This window comes from Musa acuminata, chromosome BXJ1-1 (assembly GCF_036884655.1).
Source record: "Musa acuminata AAA Group cultivar baxijiao chromosome BXJ1-1, Cavendish_Baxijiao_AAA, whole genome shotgun sequence".
In the NCBI taxonomy this organism is placed as follows: domain Eukaryota; kingdom Viridiplantae; phylum Streptophyta; class Magnoliopsida; order Zingiberales; family Musaceae; genus Musa; species Musa acuminata.
Window position 1 is genome coordinate 2429734 of NC_088327.1, and position 24207 is coordinate 2453940.

The window sequence follows — 24207 nt, forward strand, 5'->3', positions numbered from 1 at the left end:
CTTAATAGACTCCAATTTATGCAGAAACAATATTTTCAAATAATTATCTATATTAGTTTTTAAAAAATAATTAAATAAACAGACTTTTATGCTAGTTATATATATTTTTTTGAATTAGCTTATGGTATTTTTGACACCTCCATCATAGTATCGTAAACTAAATATTTATAGTGTTTTAGAAAAAAAAAAATTATTACTATTAATAATTCACTATATGGATCGATCCATCGAACGATAGAGAGATACCGATATGCCATATCGAGAATATTTTGAGTATCATGATGACAAAAAAAAAACTCAAAAGATAGATTTTTCTTAAAAATTCATCCTTACAAAATTATATTAGAGAAAAATTTATAAATATCAATTAAACATAAATAAATACTCCAATATATTCTGATGCTATGAGCAAGATTTAAACTAAATAATCACGTGCCTCAAGAAAAAGTTACAATCTAAATCCTATTCGGAAAGTTTCCTCCAAACTCAACTAGATGCTTCTGGTGCAATCAATGTTCATGTCATTCACAGGGGATCATTTGGTCGGTTTTGGTGCGGTCTATAGGCGTACGAAGAATTGTCCGACGATGGAGATCGTAGCTCGCATGATTTTACTCTTTCGAAATTATTTAACTCTAAAAGGTGTTTTTGAATATAAAAGAAAACGAACGGACTTATGAGTTCTTGGTTTCATACTCCTCAAGTTTTGCTCATTCGAAGTCATTTAGCTCCAAAAGCACACCTATAAGGATAAGAAAGATCCAACGAAATAAGCCATTGATTCCCATACTCCTTAATTAATATGAAATTAAATGATCTTAAAAGACGACCAGTATAGATCGAATCATTCTTAATCTTCCCATATCAGTCATTTTCTTTCGGTCAGAATAAATACAACTAAGACTTTGCCACAGTCGCCCGGGAGACTGTTCCCGGACACCATTATTTAACACCGATCTCGACTGCCAACGCCCTGCCGAGTGTTAAACCCTCACGTCTCCAACATTTTGGTAGGTGATCGTTCGGCATTAATCCTCGTCTCCTCGAGACGACCAGCGAGGATGGTGAGGCCGCCAGGCCATACGACAGTTAATAGTCCACTGGAGCTCTCATGCCCCAGTCCTTCCTTCGAAACGGCGATGACGACGAAGACTTGTGACGTCGCCGTCATGACGACGGTCCGTTGGCTCCGCATCAGATAAAATGGGAAGGCCTCCAATAGTCGGACCGCCGAATCCATGGGTAGGTCCGCAGTATCTCCCACGCCGCCATAAATGGCACATGAGAGCAGCTAAGGAGGTTGGTCTCTGTCACACTCGATCCCATGCCGCCGGCGAGCAACCACGAAGTTGCACCATGCCCGGTCGCATTAAAACCCCATGTCATCTGGCATCACAAATCAGAATTCCCTTCCCACTCTTATGCACGCATTCATGCACGTTGTTTTCTGACTTAACTGAGGGGAAGGGGTGGGTTTGCCCGATCGATTTCTTTATAACCATGACTCAAGAACATCCCAACCCCCTCCTTTATTTCTTGGGGCGTAGGATCCGTCGTCAACTCTTCTGGCAGCAAATGACGTAAATGCAATGAGTCTGACGAGAGGACGAAGAAGAGGGACGATTTCTGGGTGACGGAGAGATGACATGCGAAAAAAGTCCTCCCAAATTAATGGAGGATGGTGCTAATTAGGCTGTGAACAGCGGGGTGTGGTCTCCCGGACAATAAAATAAGTTTGGAATCACCCTAATCTAATTAAGATTTATTTAATTTTATATAGGTTATATGGGTTTAAACTAGATTATATGGGGTATGGAGTCATCCTAGACAAGGTTAAACCGATAAAACCTTTCTAATTCAATTAATTATCGAGCTCAAGCCAATAAAGAAAGAGGAAATTGAATTATGTTGTATAGTGTTAGTCCGAACTAAATCGACCCACTTGAGTCTTGGATGGGTCACGTGCATCGCACACACTTATTTTAAGTAGCAAGTTAGGTCGATATACAATGATAATTGCATAGTTGGGCTACTCTAGCATTACGGGCTAAGTTAAGCTTCACTTACGAGTTGGACTCAGCCTAATCACTAAACTATATCATACTTGGCTTACAAATTGGGTTGTGCCTAATCACATGGGTTGGGTCGTGTTTAACTATACGAATTTAATTATACTTGACTACATAGGTTGAGTCGTACCTTAACATATAAGTTGACACTTACCTAGCCACATGAGCTAGGTTGTACATAGCCATATAGAGTGCCTCATGCCTAATCGCATGGGTTGGGTTGTGTCTAACAACATGAGATAGATCATACATAATCATGTGGGTTAGACCATATCTGATCACATGGTTTTAGAAATACCTTATCATACGGGTTGGATCGTACCTAGCCATAAGGGCTAGGTCAACTCAATCTGATATCAACTTGACTTAGGTTAGACCCTAGTTAGACTCCTCTTATTAAATTAGATTTTAAAATTTTAAATTATTAAAGAGGAGCTCAAATCCATGAATTAAATAATTTAAATTTATGACCTTAAATTTAAAACTAATTAAATCATAGAAATTTACACATAAATTTTTGAAACATAGATATATCTAATTAAATAAATTAAAATTATTATGTTAATCAAAATAAAAAATTTAATAATTCAATTAATCTTAAAATTTATTTAAGCTTAAGATATCATTATAAGTCAAATAATTATTCTAACATCATAAATTAATTATCATAAAAAAATTAAATTAAAATATTATTATGTATTATAAAATTATAACAATCATAATATCAAGATCTCAAAACATAAATTAAAATTAATTAGAAAAATAAAATATCCTACTTCTAATCGGGGATTTCTCTTATACTTAATGAGGGAGGAGGAGCATCACTTATATAAAAGAAAATAAGCTCTTCTTAAAAGATAAATAATAATTTAATTTTTATTTTTAATTTACTTTCACATGTAAAGATAAAAATATAATATTCATTTCTTATGGTTCACACATAAAAATATAATATAATTATTTACTTCCTAAAAATCATATTAGGAAATAAATCAATTAATAATTTAATTGATTGGTAAAATTTTTAACTTGTTCACATGATTAATTAACCATACTATTGGATGTACAATGGGTATGACAATTATCATTTTTTTTATATTATATCATCATTTTTATTTTTTTATTTCTCTATTATAAAATAATTTTAAGACTACTCATCATCAGATTAGGTATCCAAGCTTTTGATTTAGTTAAAATATTTATATTGATTCATATTTCAATTATATTAACTTGAGACAAATTTGCATGCAACAAAAGTATATGATGTGAAGGCATTTTAATTTATCCCTTACTTGAATCCTTTTATTGAATAAATTTACTTAATTTTTCGACAATTTTGAATATGTTATAAGTTTTTTAAAATAATTCTAATATCCTTTTTTACATTAACTGAGAGCAATAAAAGAAAAAAAAATCAAACTATGATTGTAATCGAAGACTATCATGTTAGTGACAAAGTTATATGAGATTGGGTGGTTTTGACACTTTCCAATGCCTATTATTTCTCCTGACCAAACAGAAACATGCGAACATGGAAAATAATTTTTCTTAGGGATATGAAAAGGCATTTAGATTCTTTGTTACAAATGTATCATATGTAGGTTTTTAGCATACTGATTCTAAGATTTTGGCATTCACATAGTAATATATTATAGTTGCCCTCAAAATTGATCTTTGATCCAAATAGTAGAATCATCCAATGATCCATATTTAATATCATACGTCTGAAGAGAACGAACTCTATTATCATCGTTCCACATAAACCAACTCAATTTTCCTTTGACCCCGGAACTAATCAGATGGAGTAGATAATTTTTTCTTGTTACAATGGAGGAAAAAATCCCTCCCTAAATCATGCTTGCATTTTTCATTGCATACGATTTTTCTCTCTCTATATATATCTTTGAAAAACATCCCAAAAAAATTAAGAAATTTGATTAATCAGTTGATTCAAAGCATTTCAGAATGGGAATTCGTGAATATTTTTTTCTCTTGATCTCAATATCTATATATCATTTTTATTATATCTTCTATTTCTATTGGATCATCGGACAAAACCTAATAATTTAAGAGAAAAAGATTTTTTCAAAACAATAAAACTATATCTATCCTACCTTTGATTGTAGTCTAATTTACTACTTGATTATATTCACAAAAATAGTAAATGAATACGGTCACAAGAGAAATATTTCTAATATCCATAAATATGCTTTCAAATACTCGAAGATGGATCCTAGTTAGTAGTCAACATATTTTTATTTTTAAATTATTAAATCAATTTCAACTTGTACATTGTTGAAATCCTTTTTTAACGACGACTTAGAGTTCTTCGCAACTAAGGCCTCTTGCTATAAATCCTAAATCGTCATCCTGAAAAACAAAAGAGCCATCATACGACTATGACAATCATTTTGATATAATGGCTAATATATAAGCTAAAGCCTAAGCCCAAACCTAAAGTCTTGTTATTGAATAATAATCACTTGGTGCCTTCCAAATGAACCAAAATTGATCTACCTATAAAGAAGTAGTTCTATTTCCATGCAACTTTGTCTAACTCAATTCTCCTCTGATTACCTTAAATTTATTTTCATAAAGATTGACAAAGAATTCTTTTTATACTTAATATTTTTGTTTATTAAATATTTTTTTTACAAGTATATCCGAATTATGGTAGGATTCTAAAAATACATACCAAATGATGAATGCTAAACTTATGTAACACGGCGACTATGCTTCAAAAACTAGCATCCTAATTACGTGATTTAGTGCATAATTAAGTATCGAACTATTTGCATGGTTTCGATCGAAATCAAATTAAATGGTCGGATAAACATTCTCTCCATTCCATGGCACGTACTCAACCTTAAATAACTTCAACTCGACGAACCAAATTAAGTACCGGTGGGTTCGATTGGTAATCGAGTGGTCTACGGGCTGGACCGGGGAGGAATGGACCGGGTGGGCCAGCTGGCTCGACGGAACCGCTTCTGCAGCAAAGCGGCGGAAAGGGGGAAGAGCGCGAGACACGGGTGGGTCCGACTCGAAGCATTTCTTGCCCCGTTGTCTGCCATCGAGACCCTACTTTGACCCCTCTTGACTCCCTCCCCCTTCCCACCCCCCTTCTCTCTCTCACTCTCCCCAACTCACTCGACATCGCCAGGCCACAGTGTGTTGTATAGTGAAGGAAGCAAACAAAGGGCAAAAATGGCCTAAGACGATTTTAACCCACCTACCGACATACCCCAACTTACCCTCTCTCTCTTACCTTCTTCTCCAATGTTCACCTCACCCTCCGATGCCCATCCAACGACGACACCCACTTTAATACCAGATCCACATTGCTCCATCCCTTTCCCTCTCTCATCCGCATCGCCGGTAACAGAAAGAGCATAGTAGCAGCAGACATTAGGTAAGAGAGAGAGAGAGAGCGAGAGAGGGGATGGTGGAAACCCACATGCAGACCGGCACGACGAGGCGCGGCAGCAACCCCCGCCTCGAGTCTGCCGATCTCGTCGGCATCGACATCCCGCCGACCCCGCCGAGCGACGCCCGCCCCGGCGCTAAGCAGGCCACCTCCTTCCTCTCCCTCATCGTCCCCTTCCTCCTCGCGTCCTCCTCCCATGCCCCCTCTTCCGGCGCTGCCGCTCCCGGCTCCTCTTCCTCCACCGTCGCCACCGCCTTCGTCATCGGATCTTGGTACTTTTCCAACATCGGGGTGCTCCTGCTGAACAAGTACCTGCTCAGCATCTACGGCTATCGCTACCCCGTCTTCCTCACGGCGCTCCACATGGCCTCCTGCTCCGCCTACAGCGCCGTTGCCCTGCGGTGGCTCTGCTTGGTTCCCTTCCAGCCCGTCTCCTCCCGCCGGCAGCTGTTCAAGATCGCCGCCCTCGGCGCCATCTTCTGTTTCTCCGTCGTCTGCGGCAACGCCTCCCTCCGGTTCCTGCCCGTCTCGTTCAATCAGGCCGTCGGCGCGACCACCCCCTTCTTCACGGCCATCTTCGCCCTCGCGATCACCTGCCGCCGCGAGCCCTCCGCCGTCTACGTCGCGCTGCTCCCCGTCGTCCTCGGCATCGTCCTCGCCAGCAACAGCGAGCCCCTCTTCCACCCGCTGGGCTTCCTCCTCTGCCTCGGCTCCACCTCCGGTCGCGCTCTCAAGTCCGTCGTCCAGGGCATCCTCCTCACCTCCGACTCCGAGAAGCTCAACTCCATGAACCTGCTCATGCACATGGCCCCCATCGCCGCCGCCATCCTGCTGCCCCTCTCCCTCTGGACCGAGCCCGGCGTCGTCCCCGCCACCGCCGCCAAGATCCGCGACGACCCCTACCTCGCCCTCCTCCTCTTCGCCAACGCCACCATCGCCTACCTCGTCAACCTCACCAACTTCCTCGTCACCAAGCACACCAGCGCCCTCACCCTGCAGGTGCTCGGCAATGCCAAGGCCGCCGTCGCCGCCGTCGTCTCCGTTCTAATCTTCCGTAATCCCGTGACGGTCATGGGTGTCACCGGCTTCGGCATCACCATCATCGGCGTCGTGCTGTACAGCGAAGCCACGAAGAGGTCTAAGTCATCGTCTTCTTCTTCGTAGCCTCAGTTAGCCATTACTTCCCATTACCACGCCGCCTACTACATTCACCACCATGATTTCTCCTTCCACAAACTACTACATTTTGTCAGTTAAATTTGTTACGAGCACTGTTTAGATCAATATCGTCCATTGTTGGTGGAGAGGAGAAACCGTACCCTCTCCTGACTGCTGCCGCAACTGTTCTTAGCTTTGGTTTCCCTTAAAGCCGAAGGGATAAGGATGGTGAATCTACTCTTCCACAAAACTCTTTTCTTTGATGTGAAGATTGGAATTCTTTTTCTCTTGCGGATAATAATTGGTTCCTTTTGGTGGGTCAGTATTCACAGCTAAGTGGATTGCAGAATATATGCTCTAATATCCCCCTCATTTCGCTGCTTTAACTTTGGTCATTCACATGTATCTTATCAAACCTTCTTTTCCGTGCGCCATGATTGCTGTCCAAGGGAAGCAGGTCCTGCATATATATCGAAGAAACTGGTGGAGGAAAAGGACATGATCTTTCTTCTGTCTCTGTAACGGGCGGTGAATCGTTCCCGTTGCTTTCTTTTTACGTTGGTATTGTTGCTTTTGTTTTTATCTTATTCGGTGGGACATGTAGAAATGACTCGAACCGATCGGCCTGATAAATCTGGATCGATCGCAACATTAATTGATCCGAATTCGACTCAGTAATCCGTTGGATCGAGTTAGACAGGTCTCATGTGGGACAAATCGGGTTGGAGCGACGAATGGCACGTGTGGACGCGCGTAATTGAGCAGGGCTGAGCCACACCGTTTGGTTGTTCGTCAAGTTGTTACTGGGCCGTTGCTTCACGAACCGACTTGAGTCGATAATACGCTCACGTGGCACCGACGAGGCGAGGGGATCGTGTCGGCGCTCTCACGGGCGCGCGCCACAGTACGCGTTCGTTGTCGAAGAATTTTTCTTCCTCGACTATTCCCGGTTCCTCCGTGGCTCCTCCTGTCACCATCACCTACGGAAGACAGAGGGCGCACCGCGAGGCAAGGGCGGAGGGAACCCCGCGTCTGCGATAACCAGTGAGTTTTCTCTTTCCGAACTCTCTCTTATCTGCTTCTTTTCTCCTTTTTCTTCTGTTTCAGTTTCATTGTCGAGTTTGGGTGGTGGATCCTCCGGGGGGGCCGGCGATAGGCAGCCATACGGTGGCCCAATCAGGGCGCACCGACCTCGAGTTTTCGAACACATTCCATCTAACAATTATTGATTTATATAACAATTTGATGCAAACATTACAAATGTGAAGAAATTTAGGGTTGATAACAATGTTAGAGGCCGTCATTAGCACTCTAATGTCATTGTTGGGATCAACTCCATGTCTTCCTTTAAGCTGGAGTTGACGGTAATCGACTTTTGATTGTATAAAAGAATAAGGAATTGGTGCAGCCTATCTTCTCTGGAAATTCAGATACTTGATGCTGAAGCCGAAAACGAACAAGAATAGGACGATCACTGCGATGTGAAGTGACACAATGAGCGGTAGATAGCTTTCCTGTAGTCCAAGATATCCCTTGAGGAAATCTTTCACTGTTTCACCTGACGTCCCTGCCGCAATTAGGGGATCTTCTTTGTCTCCTAGCTGTGAAACCATTAGACCATAGACAGTCCATGCAGCAGGATCAGCCCAGTAATACCATCTCCACCAAATTGGTATCATCTGCAGACACCGTCGATTCATGCTGAGATATTGTGTATGACAAAGATGAAATAGAATGAGGTATATGTAGAATGTTGGATACCTTTCTAGGAACAAAGAATCCTGAGAACATGTTCCATATAATGAAGAGGAAGAAAGACAAAAGTGCCGCTATTTGCTGGTTAGGTGTTAGTGCAACCGTCATCATCCCAAAGAGGACAAAGTATATAAAACTTAAGAGCAAGAAGAACATGAACCAGAAGAACTTGGCTGCAACAAATGGGAATCCAATCATTGGATAAACGATGACTGAGAAAAGTATTGCTTGGATTAGAATGTAAGGGATTTCAATGGCCACCTGTACAATGAGAAGTTGTCAGTTTATGATCGTTCTTACAGGAGAGACACAAGGTATAAAACGGTTATTCTACCAGAGATACAGTATGGCATGGCAAGTCTGAGAGAAACATCAGCATGACAGATGCGCTTATAAAATCCAGAATATAAGCATTTTACAAAACTAAATTCTTTCTTTGAGCTGTCACAGAAGAACAACCCAAGTAGTGGTAGGTGCATGTGTTCCTATAAGCCAATCCAGTCTATTGTCATCAACTTCTGATATGAGATTCCTTGTGTGTCATAATCTCCCTCATTCATTTAATGGCTCGGCATTCTCATTAAGGTCCAAGACTTAGAATGAGTGGTCTATTGATTTCCTAGTAGGAATCATCTGTGAGACATGATACTAGAGTGGCGGCTCTACTCCACATCTCCTAAACTCTACACGTCTATGTTTTAGAATTCGCTTTGATGCTAATCAATTGACTTGAACTATAAGTGGACTAGCCAAATGACTTGGATGGAAAGGTGTCAGTGTTGTGCTAACTTTATATCAACTATATCGATTTGCAGTAATCAGCAAAGTTGTTTCATTATCATTGACTCATGAACCGCACAAGCTATTAGCTAATAACTAGTGAAAAATATGGTTATTACCAAGTTGTCTCAGAATGTTAAAGTCCAAGTTATGATATTAGGTCAATCAAGTCTTATATTTAAAACAACTATTTTCTCGTTGTGGGATAATTGGGATGTTGCATAAATTACTGGCTTCATTTTGTGGAAGTAATGGCCACTTTATCAGTTCTTCATTCTTTTGTTTCCTTAGTTGAATTTGCATCATATATAAATTAGGAAAACTTTCTAATGTCAAGTAACCTTAAAAATTAAGGATTGAAGTTTCAGCCAACATTGGAAATGTTGTGCCAAATTGTGCTCTCATGATGCCAAATATTTTATACTACGTTCAGGTCATTCTGAACAGAGCAAAGACCACTGGCTCCCCCTAAACATCCCTAAATAGTAGTGGTTTTTGAGCAAATTTTCAAAAAATTCACAAATTTCTTGAAATCTTTTGGCATGTTTCAAGGTAGCATAGAAGGGAAATCATATAGTGCTGTCAATATAATCAAACCCTGCATGCTCCTCTATTTAAAGCTTTACATTTAATTAGTATATCTGTTAAGTAGGTTTTAATGAGTTATTTTGTAACATGTCCTTTTAAATCAAGTATCATTTTCTTGGAGGTTTTTGCTTCCTCTTATTAGAAAAATATAAGAATAGTTTTATTGAATTTTTAGCTAGATCATTTTCCAGAATCCTGATATAACTAAGCAAAACATGTAACATGCAGGATCATAGCTGACAATATCTAAGATTTGCTAGGAAATTGTTGTATTTTTTTGGTAGTTAACCAACTTATCACTTGTTAGTTTGATCACCATAGGGACTATCATAATACACATAAGAAAAGTTGTACCTGAGCAATGGCATATGGCATAGAAGAATACATTCCGGCTGCTCTTTCACGATAAAATACAGTCCTCTCCCTTTCCACAATAGGCTGTACTACACTAGCATTTGCAAAGCCAATAAACAATGCTGAGCCGTACATTGCTCCTAGAATGTTGAAAACATCTTGTTCCATCCTTCTGTTATATCATTATAAACAAATTAAGTAAAACTGATAAATTAGAATAAATAGAGTGTTTGTTTCTTACTTACAATTTGGAACCAATATCAAGGAAGACTATGCCAAATAGCGCTGATACTGTAATCGTGATGATGAAACGAACTACATTGTGTTCTGGATTTTTCCAGTAAGATCTGTGCTGTTTCCACAGGCAAGATACACACTGCGACCAAAAACCTTTTGCATACTTGGATGTAAAGTGTATGTCTTCTGCATTACTTTGTCTTTTGCTCATCTCATCAACCATTTTCATGTTCCTTCTGAAGAGGCACAAAAGAAGCAAGTTATGGGTAATGTTTTATTATATATTTATCTATGTATAGGTTGCATCAAAGAGACTTTTAAGGGTTTACATGTATGCAGATGAATTGCGAAAGATATTTCCAAAATCTACGCCAAGCTTATATTCCATGTTAGGAGAAGTGACGTCTAACATCCATGTAGCAGGATTTTGACCATCTCTTATCTTTGGTACTCCCGAAATACCCTGCAAGAATTTTTTTAGTTGTTGGTTGCACATGTTTTTTCTGATAGAGTAACTCTGGATATCCTGAAATTGTTCTTACTTCAAAGTATTGTATCATGGTTTTGGATAACTTGCCCAAAGGCCCTCCATATATTAGCTGCCCTCCTTTTTTCATAAGAAGCAACTGCAAATAAAACAAAAGGCAAGGGTAATCAAAATACAAATCCAACAAAGCTAATAATCTCTCAATAATAACCTGTAGATCAGATTGTTTTGCTACAAATATGGGCAAGATGTAAAAATCTCTAGATTCAGTTTGTCCTCTATGCCATTTGCAAAATGCTTTTTGAACATTGATCATTTCTTGCGGCTTAGTTTTCATTGAGAAATTTAGATTTACGACCAGCTTGGTTCACTTTTAAAGGAAAGTGTTTAATGATAAAAAAAATCAAAGGTAGCTGCAATATTTTATTCTCGGTCCCTGGACATCATAAATTCTTTTTCCTACCTTTTTTGGACTTGAAGTTTCAAATTTGAATACTTCTTTCTCTATTTGAGTCATTATATGATGCTTTATGATTCTTATCTATTGTTGATCAGATCCCCTCATGATATCTTCAACTTTTCTTAATTTGCTTATCTAACACTATGAACTTTTCAGTGGCATAAGCAATGAGAGCAAGTCCATATTGATGATGTTGCACCATAAGAGTTGTACCATGTGGTGATGATTGATTATTCATAACAATTGACACATTTCCTCCTAGAATTGTTACAGATATGTTGACATACTACATTTGGTTGTAAAAGGTGTCAAATAGAAGGAAAAATATATTCAGGTATGTGCCCTTGAAATCAATTGACAACCATTTCAAAATGTTAGTGTTGTTCCTTAATAATAAGATATCTAGAGAAAAAGAAGGAATTATTGTTTGATGTATTTATCACAAACATTGTTACATACTTTAAATTTCAAAGTTTAAACAATGTGCTTCTAGCTAGTTTATTGGTTGTTTAATATATCCCTGACAACATGCAACCATAGATGGCATGATAAGACTGCAGGTCCCCTAAATGAGGCTTATACCCATTATGGATAAGATTCAGATAAGTTCAGCATTTCTTTCAGTTTTCATTATCAGTGACTATAATGTAGAGTTTCAACGGGTGGAGGTGTGGGATGTACACGTCTTGGTACCATGAAATTTGAATGCATCCTAATTATCATTGCAATGCATGAAGTATATGCTAGATATATGAAGTTATATAATCATTCTGCTTTTTCTTTTCATGGATTTCTCCTCATTTTACTTTATTTAATTATAATAACTGGAAGAACCACTATTATTGTATTACCTCATCAAAAGCTTCAAATATGTCAATGCTTGGTTGATGGATTGTGCAGACAATAGTACGCCCAGTATCTGCTGCCTTCCTAACTGTTCTCATGACAATTGCAGCAGCTCGAGCATCTAAACCTGTTGTGGGTTCATCCATGAATATGATAGAAGGGCTAGAAACTAACTCTACTGCAATTGTCAATCGTTTCCGCTCTTCTGCTGCAAGTCCACTTACTCCTGGTAAGCCTACCATAGCATTCTTCAATGACTTTAACTCAACCAGTTCCATAACCTCATTTATGAATATCTGGGATAGAGGAGAAAACAATATATACATTAGATCTACTCCAAAAGCCAGAAGGATAAACTTTATGTAGTTCAGAAACCTGAAGGTATAACCAGAATTAACGATACATGCAAGCATTGTATGCAAAGTTTGATCATTATGCTTGTTGTTTGTCACTAATTTATGTGATGATGAGTGGTGGTGCAAGTCTTGGTTTTGAAGCAACTTACATTTCTTGTGTTCGCATCAACATTGGACGGAAGACGAAGCCATGCTGAGTACCATAAAGACTCAAAAACTGTTAGGCAGGGGGAGTGATTATCTGATTGTTCACAGTATCCTGAAATCCTAGCGAAGGTTTCTTGCTTTTTTGGATATCCAGATATTTTGATGCTTCCTTCAATGTGTCCTGCAGTTTTTCTTCCTGCCAAAACATCTAATAATGTGGTCTTTCCAGCACCTGTCACCCCCATCAACGCAGTTAGTACTCCAGGTCTAAAAACTCCAGAGACATCCTGTAATAACTGAAGTCTATCTTCCTTCATTCCATTTTTCTTCAATTGCTGATCAGCGACAAGTAAAAAGAACAAAATAGACAAGTACAAAGAAAAAAATAGTCAGATATTGGACAAGTTAATTACTGGTGTTTTTGAATAGATAGAAGTTTAGCAGTTTACCTTTGGCATGTCAACATAATAATTAATATTGCTGAATGCCATTTTCAGAGGCTGGAATGGTAGAGACATCCTACTTTGGGATGTCCCTGTAGTTGCTTGGTCATCAGATACGGCGATCCTTTTGAAATCCTTAGGCCACATATTTTTGTTCGAACGGCTTTTCTGTGGAGCTGCATTTTATGGAAAATCTAATTAAAAATTCTCCCGAAACATACTTAGATTTCTTTTGGGATGATTGAAAATCATCCCAACTGACCGAAGATCAATGATGGAGGTTACAAATCAAAGACTGATGAATGTGATCTATGGCTTTTTCAAACAACAAAACGATCGGGGAAGAAAGAAAAGAAAGAGAAAAGCTTAGAAACCAAAGCTTATGCAATTTTAAGGTCTATTGCATGTTAATGAAGCTAAAAAAATATCATTCGCCAAACCATATTCTGAACAAGGATTTGGGCTGTTGGTGTTGATTTAAATACTTTTGACAGTATTTGCATGGGAATTGAGCAAATTTTAATCCTTATGTTTTGTTATCCAAAGAAAAATAAATCCTGTGCTGTTAAACTGATTTTTTTTTTTTAATTTTAGTTTATATGTTGGCTAGAAAGCTCTGAAAGACTATGATTTTTGAAAGACATATGTTGGCTATAACTCTGGCATGTAATAGGTTATGTTCAACAGAATTGTTTTTGTCAAGTTGGAGCTTTTATGCCTAAACTTTAATGGGATTGAGGTGAAAAATAGCTCAATTATATAGATACAAACATGCAGTGTACAGTTGGATGGAGGAAAATATATAGACCTCTTAGATATTCAAGTGCAAAGATGCTGAGAATGTTGAAGACCAGAGCAAATAAGAGTAATATCATCACGCTGTACCAAAACCAATGCCACTCTGTTAACATCCCTCTTGATCTCAAAATGGTCTTCCCAACTGTATCCCCTGTGCTTTCTCCATTCTCAGTTTTCTGTGAAGAAAAAACATTATCAACAGAGTGAGTTCTCTCACTGAATTGGGAGACATTATTAATATTAGGTTATTCATTATTAAGCAAATCTATTCTCTTAACGGAAACTTCCAATCACCATTTGAAGATCATTAAGTTACTAAGTATAAATATAGTTAGCAGTATGATCTGAAAAGGATCAAGACATTCTCTTTGAATTTTTAATTTAGCATTAATCATATTTTGGCCTTCCATGAAGTCCTTTACTAAACCTTTGTCCTTCATTCAACGCTACTTGGGATGTTTACTATAGTTGAATTTTAGCCAGTAAGTTCCTGTTTTTGGAGCAGTTGGAGCATACCATATTCCATCTCTGATCAAGAAATTCATTGATTGCTACAGCATTCTGACCATACGTCATAGGAGACAACCAGTAACCCCAGACCAACCATGGTTGGATATCATCTGATTTGCACATAGGAACCAAATAAGTAACAATAGGAAAATTATAAGGTACATTAGAAACACTCTTGCATCTTTTCTTAAGATAAAAAACCACTAGTATCTAACCTTTTGATATGACAAAACCACCAAGAATGTAGATTGACACTAGAGTTGCAGTCCCAAGTGTGTTAGCCATAAGTTGTGTCCTCCCAACAACAGCTATAAAACGGAAAAGTGACGTTGACATCTGATGCACACAGAAAAGAGCCAAGAACTGTTGCAGGAATCTGCCATGAAAACATATATATGTATCATGCAAATGCCATCCAATATTTTATTCTAGCATATTAAGATTTAGCAAGAGGTAAAGCTGTAACATACCTAACTGCTGATGGTGCAAAGCCAACCACATAGTATGTTAGACTTGTCCATAGACCTGCTTCAATGAATGACATTGGGAGGCTAAGGACTGTTATAGATAGAAGGAGAGCCCATCCTGGCAAAAATAGTACTTCCCTCTGCTTGTAATAGATAGGAAGTCTTTGTACCATTATTGATAATTCTGTCATGCCATTGAACTTCACTATCACCACTCCAGCAAATATGGCTCCCATGTAAAGGTACCCATCAGCTACTGTCTGATGTTTCATTTTTGTTCGCAGGAAGATTGTCATAATCACAAATGCCAAGAGTACTATCTGTATGGTTTTGAATATGTGAACTGGAGAGTTCCTCTTCATCAATAACTTTTCCCTTGAGAAGCAAGCCTTGAATATCTCCCACTTTGGAACATTATATATCTCTTTTAGTTTGACCATTTGTTCACTCTCCTCAATGCTAGATGGCTTTTGCAACTGTTCTTGAAGAAGCCGGCCAAACTGGGAAGATTCAAAAGAATCTGAAAACTTTTGCACAGATAGATACTGGTATGTGCTTTTGTTACCCATCCAATATTGTGCTTGATCCATCTTTGACATTACCTGCATAAGTACATGCCACCAGAAATTATATTATTTGATGTAATTCCTGAAACTAAAGCCTAATTGAAGCAATACTTGATTCATTATTGTTTGTACATACATTTGTACTAAAAGTGCAAAAAAAAGTTGCATTTAAAACTTATGAAACAACTATATCCATGCTAAAAGTTGCTGCTTCAATACAAACATAAGTCGCATCATTCATAAAAAGTATATTTGGTTTATTATTTTTGAGTTGGACCTAGAACAATGTCAATGTTGTACTGAAATAACTATGGAGCAGTCTGTAAGAGAGAATGTAATTGCCATTAGTTTCTTGCAATTTCATCTTTAAACATATTGGGCTCTTCTCCTCATTTGAAATGGAGGAAATACATATGCAGGTTAGTTCGTTTATAGTGTCGAGCAGTTGGTACTCGTGTGAAACTTGGAGAGACTGTCTATACAAAGTTAGTGGTAGTTGTAGGATATGATTGACTCCTACTTCTTTTCTGGAGTGGGCCATTGGTAGCCTCCTTTTCTTGTGGTCTTGTGGTGCTCATTGGAAGTGGATGATTGACTAGATTGGTATAAAAGCTTGATGGGCTTTCAATTACCAATTTATGGATTTTTAGGACGCATGGTTTAGGTCCAACTTTATCTAAGTTATTGGGTCGATGGGCCTTCTGGGCCTACTTGTCACATGCAGATTCCAATATAATGAATAGAAATGTAGGTTAAATGGCAACATAAAAAACTTACATAAGCTACCGCCCTAGATTGCTAAGCTGGCAATGTCAAGTAATAAATATTTATGCATACTCTGATCCAAACAATCTAATTTTCTATGTGTTTGAGTAACAAGGGATTATAGAATTTATTATTTATTATTTTGCAAGTTAACCACATAGGGTTTGTATTTTGAAATTCTCAATAAGATGCTACCGATCCAAGACTTATAGGTTTACTATGAGGAAGATGTTCTCCTCACTAGAAATTGCTATTGTATTATGCATTGTTAGATTAACAAACTTGAGAAAATGTTTGTGAAAGAAAGGGGTAGCTAGTAGGAGCATATAGCTTGCTAATATGTGCTTAATTATATTATTCAGATGACATACAGAATCAACTTTAGATATTATTTTATATTAAAAGGGAGTATACTGATTTTCTTTCTTCTTGGACATTTCTTTTTTAAACAATATCTGTACTTCATAGGTTCACGGTTATTGCATCCAAATCTTGGAAACAAAAACTAGAAGTTTTAATATTTTTCTGCAAATCTAATCATACCTTTGTGTTTTCTCTTATTTTGTTTTAGAATGTGTCTTTTGTGTTGAGAACAATAGCCTGTGGCTTGGTGTTACCCTAATTACATGGTACGCTCTTCTAAATTTGTAGTTACAGTCCCAATGGGATTAGAGTTGTAAGTTGTATGAAAGCGATGTAAAAGGAAGTTCCTCAGCTTGATGTCAAATCATTTAAACTAAATTATCGATTAACAATTCGTGAGATGATTAATAAGGAACGTATTAAAGAAGCAATTGGTAGTTGATACCTCTTGGAGGAAGTCTGCGACATTTTTTCTATCAGGACATCCCAATCCCATTGATTCAAAAAATGCAAGAACATCTTCTCGTGGTCCTTGATAAGCAATTTGTCCCTCACATAAAAGGATGATGTCATCAAATAGCTCAAATACCTCTGGAGTAGGTTGAAGCAAAGATATAACCATGGTGAGATCCAAAACATGTGTCATCTGCTGCAAGAACTTGACGATTTGAAAAGTAGTGGAGCTATCAAGCCCAGTTGAAATGTCATCCATGAAAAAGCATTGTGCTAACCCCACTAGCATTTCCCCTGCAACAATTTTTTTAGGACGAAATCAGTATCTTAGATAAAATCCAAATCTGATGAACTCTCTCAGTCTTGCATTATTTTGAAATTTGGATAGGATGGTGTTGAACATGTTGAATCTGCATATTCTTATTGTGGATTCTCTCACAAAATTATTCAGGATGATTGGAAACCTCCTGGATGTTGATATCTTAATATTCTTTATATTGCAACTCCAATGCTTCTGATACAATGGATGGTATTTTCGTAGTGTAGATAACTTTAAACTTGATGTTGTTCACTGGCTAAGTTTGACGCCCATCCATCCTAACGTGAGGTCCCATTGTTTGGTAAATGTCCATCATTAGATCCATTAGATTTTTTGTATGTCTAGCTACATGTCCAACTCTTGGACTTGATTTCTTGACCTGATACTACATGCAAGGTTTTGAATCTCAGTGGCATTTCCATTCTAGCCAACTGCAGAATCTACATATGGTTATTCCCTGCTGAGTGCCAGTACAATTGGTGTCACAGAGCTGCTTTTAATTTTTAGCGACTTTAATGTGACTAATTATTCATAAACCTGACCTTTTGCATTTTGTACATGCCAACGTATTCACTAAAATTGCATATATCAGTTTAATGTTAAGGTCATTGACATCTAATAATGCCCTTGACCCTCTCCACTGACAGTAACTTGGAAGCTCAAAGTTGCAGTAACCAGGCTACTGTCCACCAGCTATTTACTTCAACGGTGTAGTCTGTGCTATATGTTGTGTGATTATAATTTGTTGTATCACCGTAATGCCAACTTTTAAGTGATCCTATTTTTTGGATGATTAACAATTCTTCAGATGAAGCATACAAATTTATTGTCAATCCTCTTATGCATACAATAGTTGCATGCTAAACTATGATATGTTGCTAATGTCTTCTGACATGCAAATACACAGAACAAAGAAACAAAATGCAAGAAAATGCTTGAAATGGTGTTTCTAAAGGGATAACATTAAAATCAATTATTTTTACTGTACCAATTGTGACTCGTTTCTTTTGTCCTCCAGATATTCCCCTTCGCATCTCATCACCTATTATTATGTCTGCACACTCATGCAAGCCAAGTATCTGAAAAGATAGGTCATTTAAATGTAAGAAGATACTGAACGAGGTAAGTTTACTTCAAAAGTTTGATTGTCCTATACTCTATGGTTATTTTGAAGAATCTAAAGTTAATTAACATGTCTAGTCAAGTTAGTTATGTATGAGACATGTTGATATCTATTGTAATTTTACAAATTTACAATATCATTTTAAGTTGAATATGACATGCTATTATATTTTATCATATTCATGATGTCCTACCACTACAAATGAGAGACTTTTTTAATCAAAGCAAAAAAACTTTAGTATACCGGTCTTGTTATGGTTCATGGACGGAATTTTTTTTCAACTTTTAGAAGACAATTTCCAATGTTATGTGATGTGGGACAAATTTGATGTTAAAGTAAATTCTAATGATACATCAATATCATATCTTTTTGGTGAAAAAAAGTTGTCAACATATACTGGAGTTAAAATTTTAGTTACTCTATCAACCGTTGTGGGCTCCTTATAGCTCTGTTAAAGATCTCTATATTGTTTGGACAAAGAGATAGAAGCTTATGGGGAATAATAATTTTTAGCATTTCGGCACTGTAATAAAAGGTGTCATTGTCATGTTTGGACTCTGATTCTGCAACGTATGTAAAATTTAAATGTTTAGAGGTTCTATTAGTTTCAGATTTTTTTTATTTATTTTTACTAAAATAAGAGATAAGAAAGGTACATACCTTCAGAATGTAGTTGGTTATGAAGCTCCCTTCATCTTTTGAAGAATCGTTTTCCTACATAACACATGAAAATGGTAATTATACTACAATCCTTTCTCTGAGTTAAATCTAAATTGTCAAAATCAAGTGGTATCTTTACCATGGCACTAATGTTTCTCTCTTCTTGGATGCTTGCTTCTATTTTCGCTGTGCTCACAGCTTTATGCATCTCTGCAGAAGTCATTGAATAATGAGATAATGTACTTGTCTTTCCTCTAAGAGTTGGGTTCACTGATTTAAGCAACTAGGAAGGCGGATGCATTCACTGAAGCTTTACATTTATATTAAATGGTAGTTTCTTCTATAGATTGCTTCTCTTCAACTGTGAAGGTAAGGTGTGCTAATTGTTTTCCCTTAGCAAAGTTGGTTTGTAAGCTTACATATGATACACCGGGTGGAAACATAAACCCTGTTTAGTAATAGAAAGCATGTGCTGTTAACAAACTAGATAGGTAATATGCTAATTCTAAATACAACCAATTAAGTTGACCAAAACAGGGTGTGAATGTAGGCCTAATTTCCTTGGCCTGGGCAGAATATCGTGTCTGTTCCATGTAAGCATATTATCTTTATATATAATAATTTTAAGCATAAACATAACATGGTTTAATTGTTTTCTTTTACTCTTTTTCGGGTAAGATTTTTTAAAGCACTGCTATAATTGATAGATCCTTACCAATTTCATTTCCAGCTTTTAGCATTTTTCTAGAGAACTCCATTGTCTCCTTCACTGTCATCTCAGAATGATGGAGGTCATATTGGCTAACATATGCACACATCCTTTGGGAGATATAGTGATTCATCTTTTGTCCATTATATGTGACTTTTCCTGTGACCTAGGGAATGAGAATCAATTAGTACCGAAAAATAAACAGATTAAGACAAGATATCTAGGAGTTGATAACTCATTTTCCCATACACATCGAAAGACAAGGCAAAAAGAAATACTTACATTTAAACTAGGGTCTAGTTTTCCAGACAAAGCTCTCAAAAATGTTGACTTTCCAGATCCTGGAGACCCAAGGACAAGTGTCATCCTGAAATAGACATTTTGTTTAAATTTTAGATTTTCTATAGTTAAAGAGATAAAAGAACTATGAACTCAGTTAACCTATATCTAGGGCTCCTTTATTAATTTGAATATCATATATGTAATTGATAAATGTGCATATATTTATGTCTTAGGTACATGTTTGTTTATATTTACACAAACCAGATTGGCATACATAGGATAATGCCACAATTAATAAATAGTCAATCCATATTATTAACCTAATGATATAGGTGAAGCATTGTGAGGTTGAGAGGAGTTAGAAATTAGGAGAAATTTTCAATGGCATCTTGGCGATAATGTTGAATATAGCATGACCTTTCCCTATCTATAAAAGTCAGATCACTAAGAAGAGCAACTTTGTATGTTTTCCTTGTACAAAATTACAAATGATCCCAAAAATATGTAACTTTCTGAAGGTCAAAGATCAAAACTCTTTTTTCCTGAGATTATCATAGTTTATATAAGCATTCAACAAAGTTAATATGTGATATTTGTAAGGAGACCATAAATCATGAACAAATAACTGCAAAGACAAGTGCTGTTATGTTCAGGATGCTTGATATTATCTTTTCTACAGCTAAAAGTATTGTTTTCCCTTTACAATGATGTTCTCATTCATGTAAGATGGAATCTTCTCTGGTACTGTGGCCTCAATTCTGTTAAGTGGGTATGCCTTAATTATGGTCCCTTATCATTCAATTTTTCAGTCACTTTCTACAAATGTTTCAATTGGTGTTCTGCCCCAATGGGACTGATATATTTTTTCTCTGATAAAATAGTAGCTTAATTATTTGAGAAAAGATAATGTCAAAGATCAGCCTATTTTAATATCCTTCAGGAGAAAAACTGTTGCAGAAAGCAGACAAATAAATAGTTTTTATAATTTCTCAGGTAGATCATTCACACTGTGAGAGTTTAAAAAGTACCTAGAAGGCTTTACAATTCCTCTCAGACCATTTAGCACTTTGACAGGCTTCCTGTTTGCTTGGTAGAATCTTAGCCATCCCATGAGCTCCTGTTCAAACACATTATGATTCTTTTTGTTTGTACACAATGCAAAATCTAGATTAAAACATAGGTTGATTATCAACAAAATATTAGGAACGTATAAGAAATATGCAAATTTAGTTGAAGTCAAGAAGATAAGGTGTAGACCTGTGCACATTAAAAACAAAGAAAGCATTTCTTCTGTTCTCTTTGCCCAGAAGTACAGAACATAGTTTAGGATAGACCATGTCCACTCTTTATATACCACTGGGTACTTTGTGAGGGAAAAACATATTTCTGAATTGCAAGCACAGTCTCAGTGCTTGTCTACAGGAATTTCAAATTACTGTAAATTCTTAATATTTCTAGTCAAGTTCTCATTGCTAGTTACTTCATCACTTTGCATTTTTCTGAAGTGTGCACACTTTGTATATCCAGATCTAGAGCTTGTAATGCAGTAAGTTAACTAATTATTGTTTTCTATTAGGGGTACACGAAACAATTAGTCAAAGTCTGGTCCTTGTCCATTGGGTCTAAGGCAGGGGTATTCTTATCTTTACCAAACTCTCTTATTAAGGGAGCATCTACTTCGTTTTTTTGTTTTTTCCTGTCACAACTTTGACCTTCACTTGCACACACACAAGTTATTATAAGCTGCCTTCGTATGGAGCAGCCAAATAATTTGTGAGACAAGGAATCGTAAGTTACCATAGCTGTTCTAATACTTCAATTCAAGCATCTAATGTTTATGAATTGTGTGCTGCATGTTCTTCTTGTGATGTTAATTTTGTAAGATCTAAGGATTAAAATGCTAAGACTTGAAATTTCAAGTACAATTGTTTTCCATTACTATTTTACCAAAGATTAATTAAAACAAGGTTCATGACCATTAGGCCCAAAAGTGAAAAAGTAACTCGAAAATCTACAGATGTCCTAGTGCAGAATCTTTTACTGAAAATATTGAGTTAGTTGTCTTATGGTGACTTTGACTTCTTATTACCAGATTTTTATTCCATGGACAGCAAACTAATTTGTCAACAAAGCCACACAAAAAGAAACAAAAGAAGAGGTAGGTGGTAGCTCTTTGAACCAAGGATTCAGTGGTTAAATTTCCTCCTGAGCTTCAGCACAAAACCATCTGCAGATATGCAAAAGATACATGAGCAAGCAAGGAGATGGTAGATCCTCCAGCCTCACCACCAGGGAAAAGGAATGCTGACATCGAGGGAGATGGGAAACTAGTATGGAGGTTATTTGCAAGCTTGTGAAGACTGATCCACTACATCTGTTCTTGACACAGCTTATCTTACTTGGCTTGAGATCCACATAAGCACTAATTCTATTGAGGTAAAGACTGGAGACGGTGTGATCCGTCAAGCACAGCCTAACCTTTCATGCCTATATCTCTTGCTTCATTTGTTGAGACACTGTAACTGCTAACTTTACCTTTGCTATTATATCCAAGTGTTTGCCCATGCTGATGCTGTGCTACTTGGTTAAGTTCAGGGACATTTCGGCCATGGACATTTAGGGCATGCCACAGTAAGCCGAGCGAATCTAGGTGATGAAGTTGCAGCTTTTTCCACCATCAGATGATAAAGACTGAAGGTGGAGGTTATATTGAGTGGATAAACAATTTGCTACCAGCTTCATGAGCATAGAAATCCGACGAAGCTTCAGGCATACATTTCTCCTATATTCTACCTTATACTCCCTATTTAGCTGCTGAATGGTTTAGTCCATGGCACCTAAATCAGGCAAGTTCTAGCTGAAACAGTGTTTACTCAACATTATAGCAAGTATAAACAAAAAAAGGTGCAGGTAATATGGCGAGACTAGTAACTGGAAGTTGAATATATTGTGGCCTCTGGTAGAGACGGAAGTCAACTCTGCAGGTACTAATTACTACTTGCTCTACTCGTTTCTGTGCAGGCGTTGCGGGATCAAAGGAAGAAAAGATACTAAGAGAAGGCATCATCTTCTCAAGGACTCGAACCCAACTGGTGATCAAGGTCAAGAACACGTGTTTGTCTTACTAGAGCATGGTGGCAAGTCTACCTGAGCAGTGTTGATGACGGCATTGGGGAGGGTGGGAAGAACCCTCTTCCGAACTGTCGCCTCCGTCTCCACCGACAGTTCCTCGAACCTGACTTCGACCTTGGGAGCCTCAACGCCCAACCTGAAATCACCAAGCAACATCTTACAGGTAACACTCTGAAACTTCACTAAAACTACATGATCTCACTACCTCGCTCTATGGTCTCGTATGCACGATAGAAGTTCTTCGTGCTCTTCGTATGTCATCGGAGCACTATCTGATCCTTCCATCGCCTCTCTCTTCATGTTTCTCTCTGTGTGTGGTGCAAGAAGAGCTTCTCTTCTTCCTTGAAGAAACCTCACAAGGAGTAGCGAGGAAGGAAGGAGAAGGCGGGGTTTATATAGGATGCAAAGCTTAGAGGCTAGGGGCTTATAGAATCTCAAACGTAATTCCCATGACGGTATGGTGTGTTCAAAACACATGTGCTTTTGTTCTTGTGCGGCCTATTTGCGAGCCTTGTCAAGCCCGTTTCACGTACACGTCCAGTGTTGTACCACCCGAGACCAGTCAAACTTAGTTAACGGAACCAACTTGCTCAGTGCCGGCCCCGCACACCACCAATTCCGTTATCGCCACAGAAGTTCTCCGACCGCGACGGAAGAACGAGGCAGAGATGAACACGTGGAGAGTTTGGGTTGTCCATATTGGATTCCACCACCCACTGTTTTGTTCGCATTGAGAAGATTGCTCGAGTCTGATTCATCGTCGATTACTTGCATCTTCTGTTATCGATGCAGGGTTTATGCAGATTTGAATTCTCCACTGCGGAGTAGTCATTGCTTGAACGCTTTAACTTGGTACTCCTCCTCCTTGCAGATACACTGCAACACAGTAATGGGGACCTTCGACATGGCGGAAGATTATGGGTTTGACCTGCACCTGCAGGTATGTATATATC

At 37.7% G+C, this 24207-nt stretch overlaps 2 protein-coding genes across 2 annotated transcripts; one reads left to right on the forward strand and one right to left on the reverse strand.

The window, feature by feature from the left end:
- Nucleotides 1-5362: 5362 nt before the first annotated feature.
- Nucleotides 5363-6976, forward strand: LOC103979009 (probable sugar phosphate/phosphate translocator At1g12500). The gene has a single exon (XM_009395003.3). The coding sequence runs from the start codon at nt 5512-5514 to the stop codon at nt 6658-6660; it is 1149 nt and encodes a 382-aa protein (XP_009393278.2). The 5' UTR covers nt 5363-5511; the 3' UTR covers nt 6661-6976.
- Nucleotides 6977-7868: 892 nt separating this feature from the next.
- LOC103979001 (ABC transporter G family member 45) lies at nt 7869-23601 on the reverse strand. The gene is made up of 22 exons (XM_009394991.3): nt 23460-23601; nt 23270-23390; nt 21151-21239; nt 20123-20207; nt 19847-20006; nt 19271-19341; nt 19132-19185; nt 18337-18427; nt 17022-17323; nt 14886-15484; nt 14631-14791; nt 14422-14525; nt 13916-14081; nt 13114-13283; nt 12667-12999; nt 12167-12457; nt 10911-10994; nt 10698-10831; nt 10377-10604; nt 10132-10303; nt 8416-8670; nt 7869-8333 (listed from the first exon to the last, which is right to left on the reverse strand). Exons 1-22 carry the CDS (start codon nt 23552-23554, stop codon nt 8064-8066), a joined length of 4035 nt encoding a protein of 1344 aa, XP_009393266.2. The 5' UTR covers nt 23555-23601; the 3' UTR covers nt 7869-8063.
- Between the last annotated feature and the right edge of the window lie 606 nt (nt 23602-24207).

Excerpts from the sequence above, each read along its gene's own strand:
- LOC103979009 (XM_009395003.3), top strand. The coding sequence starts at position 5,512 with ATGGTGGAAACCCACATGCAGACCGGCACGACGAGGCGCGGCAGCAAC.
- LOC103979001 (XM_009394991.3), bottom strand. The coding sequence starts at position 23,554 with ATGAAGAGAGAGGCGATGGAAGGATCAGATAGTGCTCCGATGACATAC. Across the intron at positions 18,428-19,131 it reads TAACCAACTACATTCTGAAG|ATACTTGGCTTGCATGAGTG; the intron begins GTATGTACCTTT and ends CTATCTTTTCAG. Across the intron at positions 12,458-12,666 it reads TTGATGCGAACACAAGAAAT|ATATTCATAAATGAGGTTAT; the intron begins GTAAGTTGCTTC and ends CCTCTATCCCAG.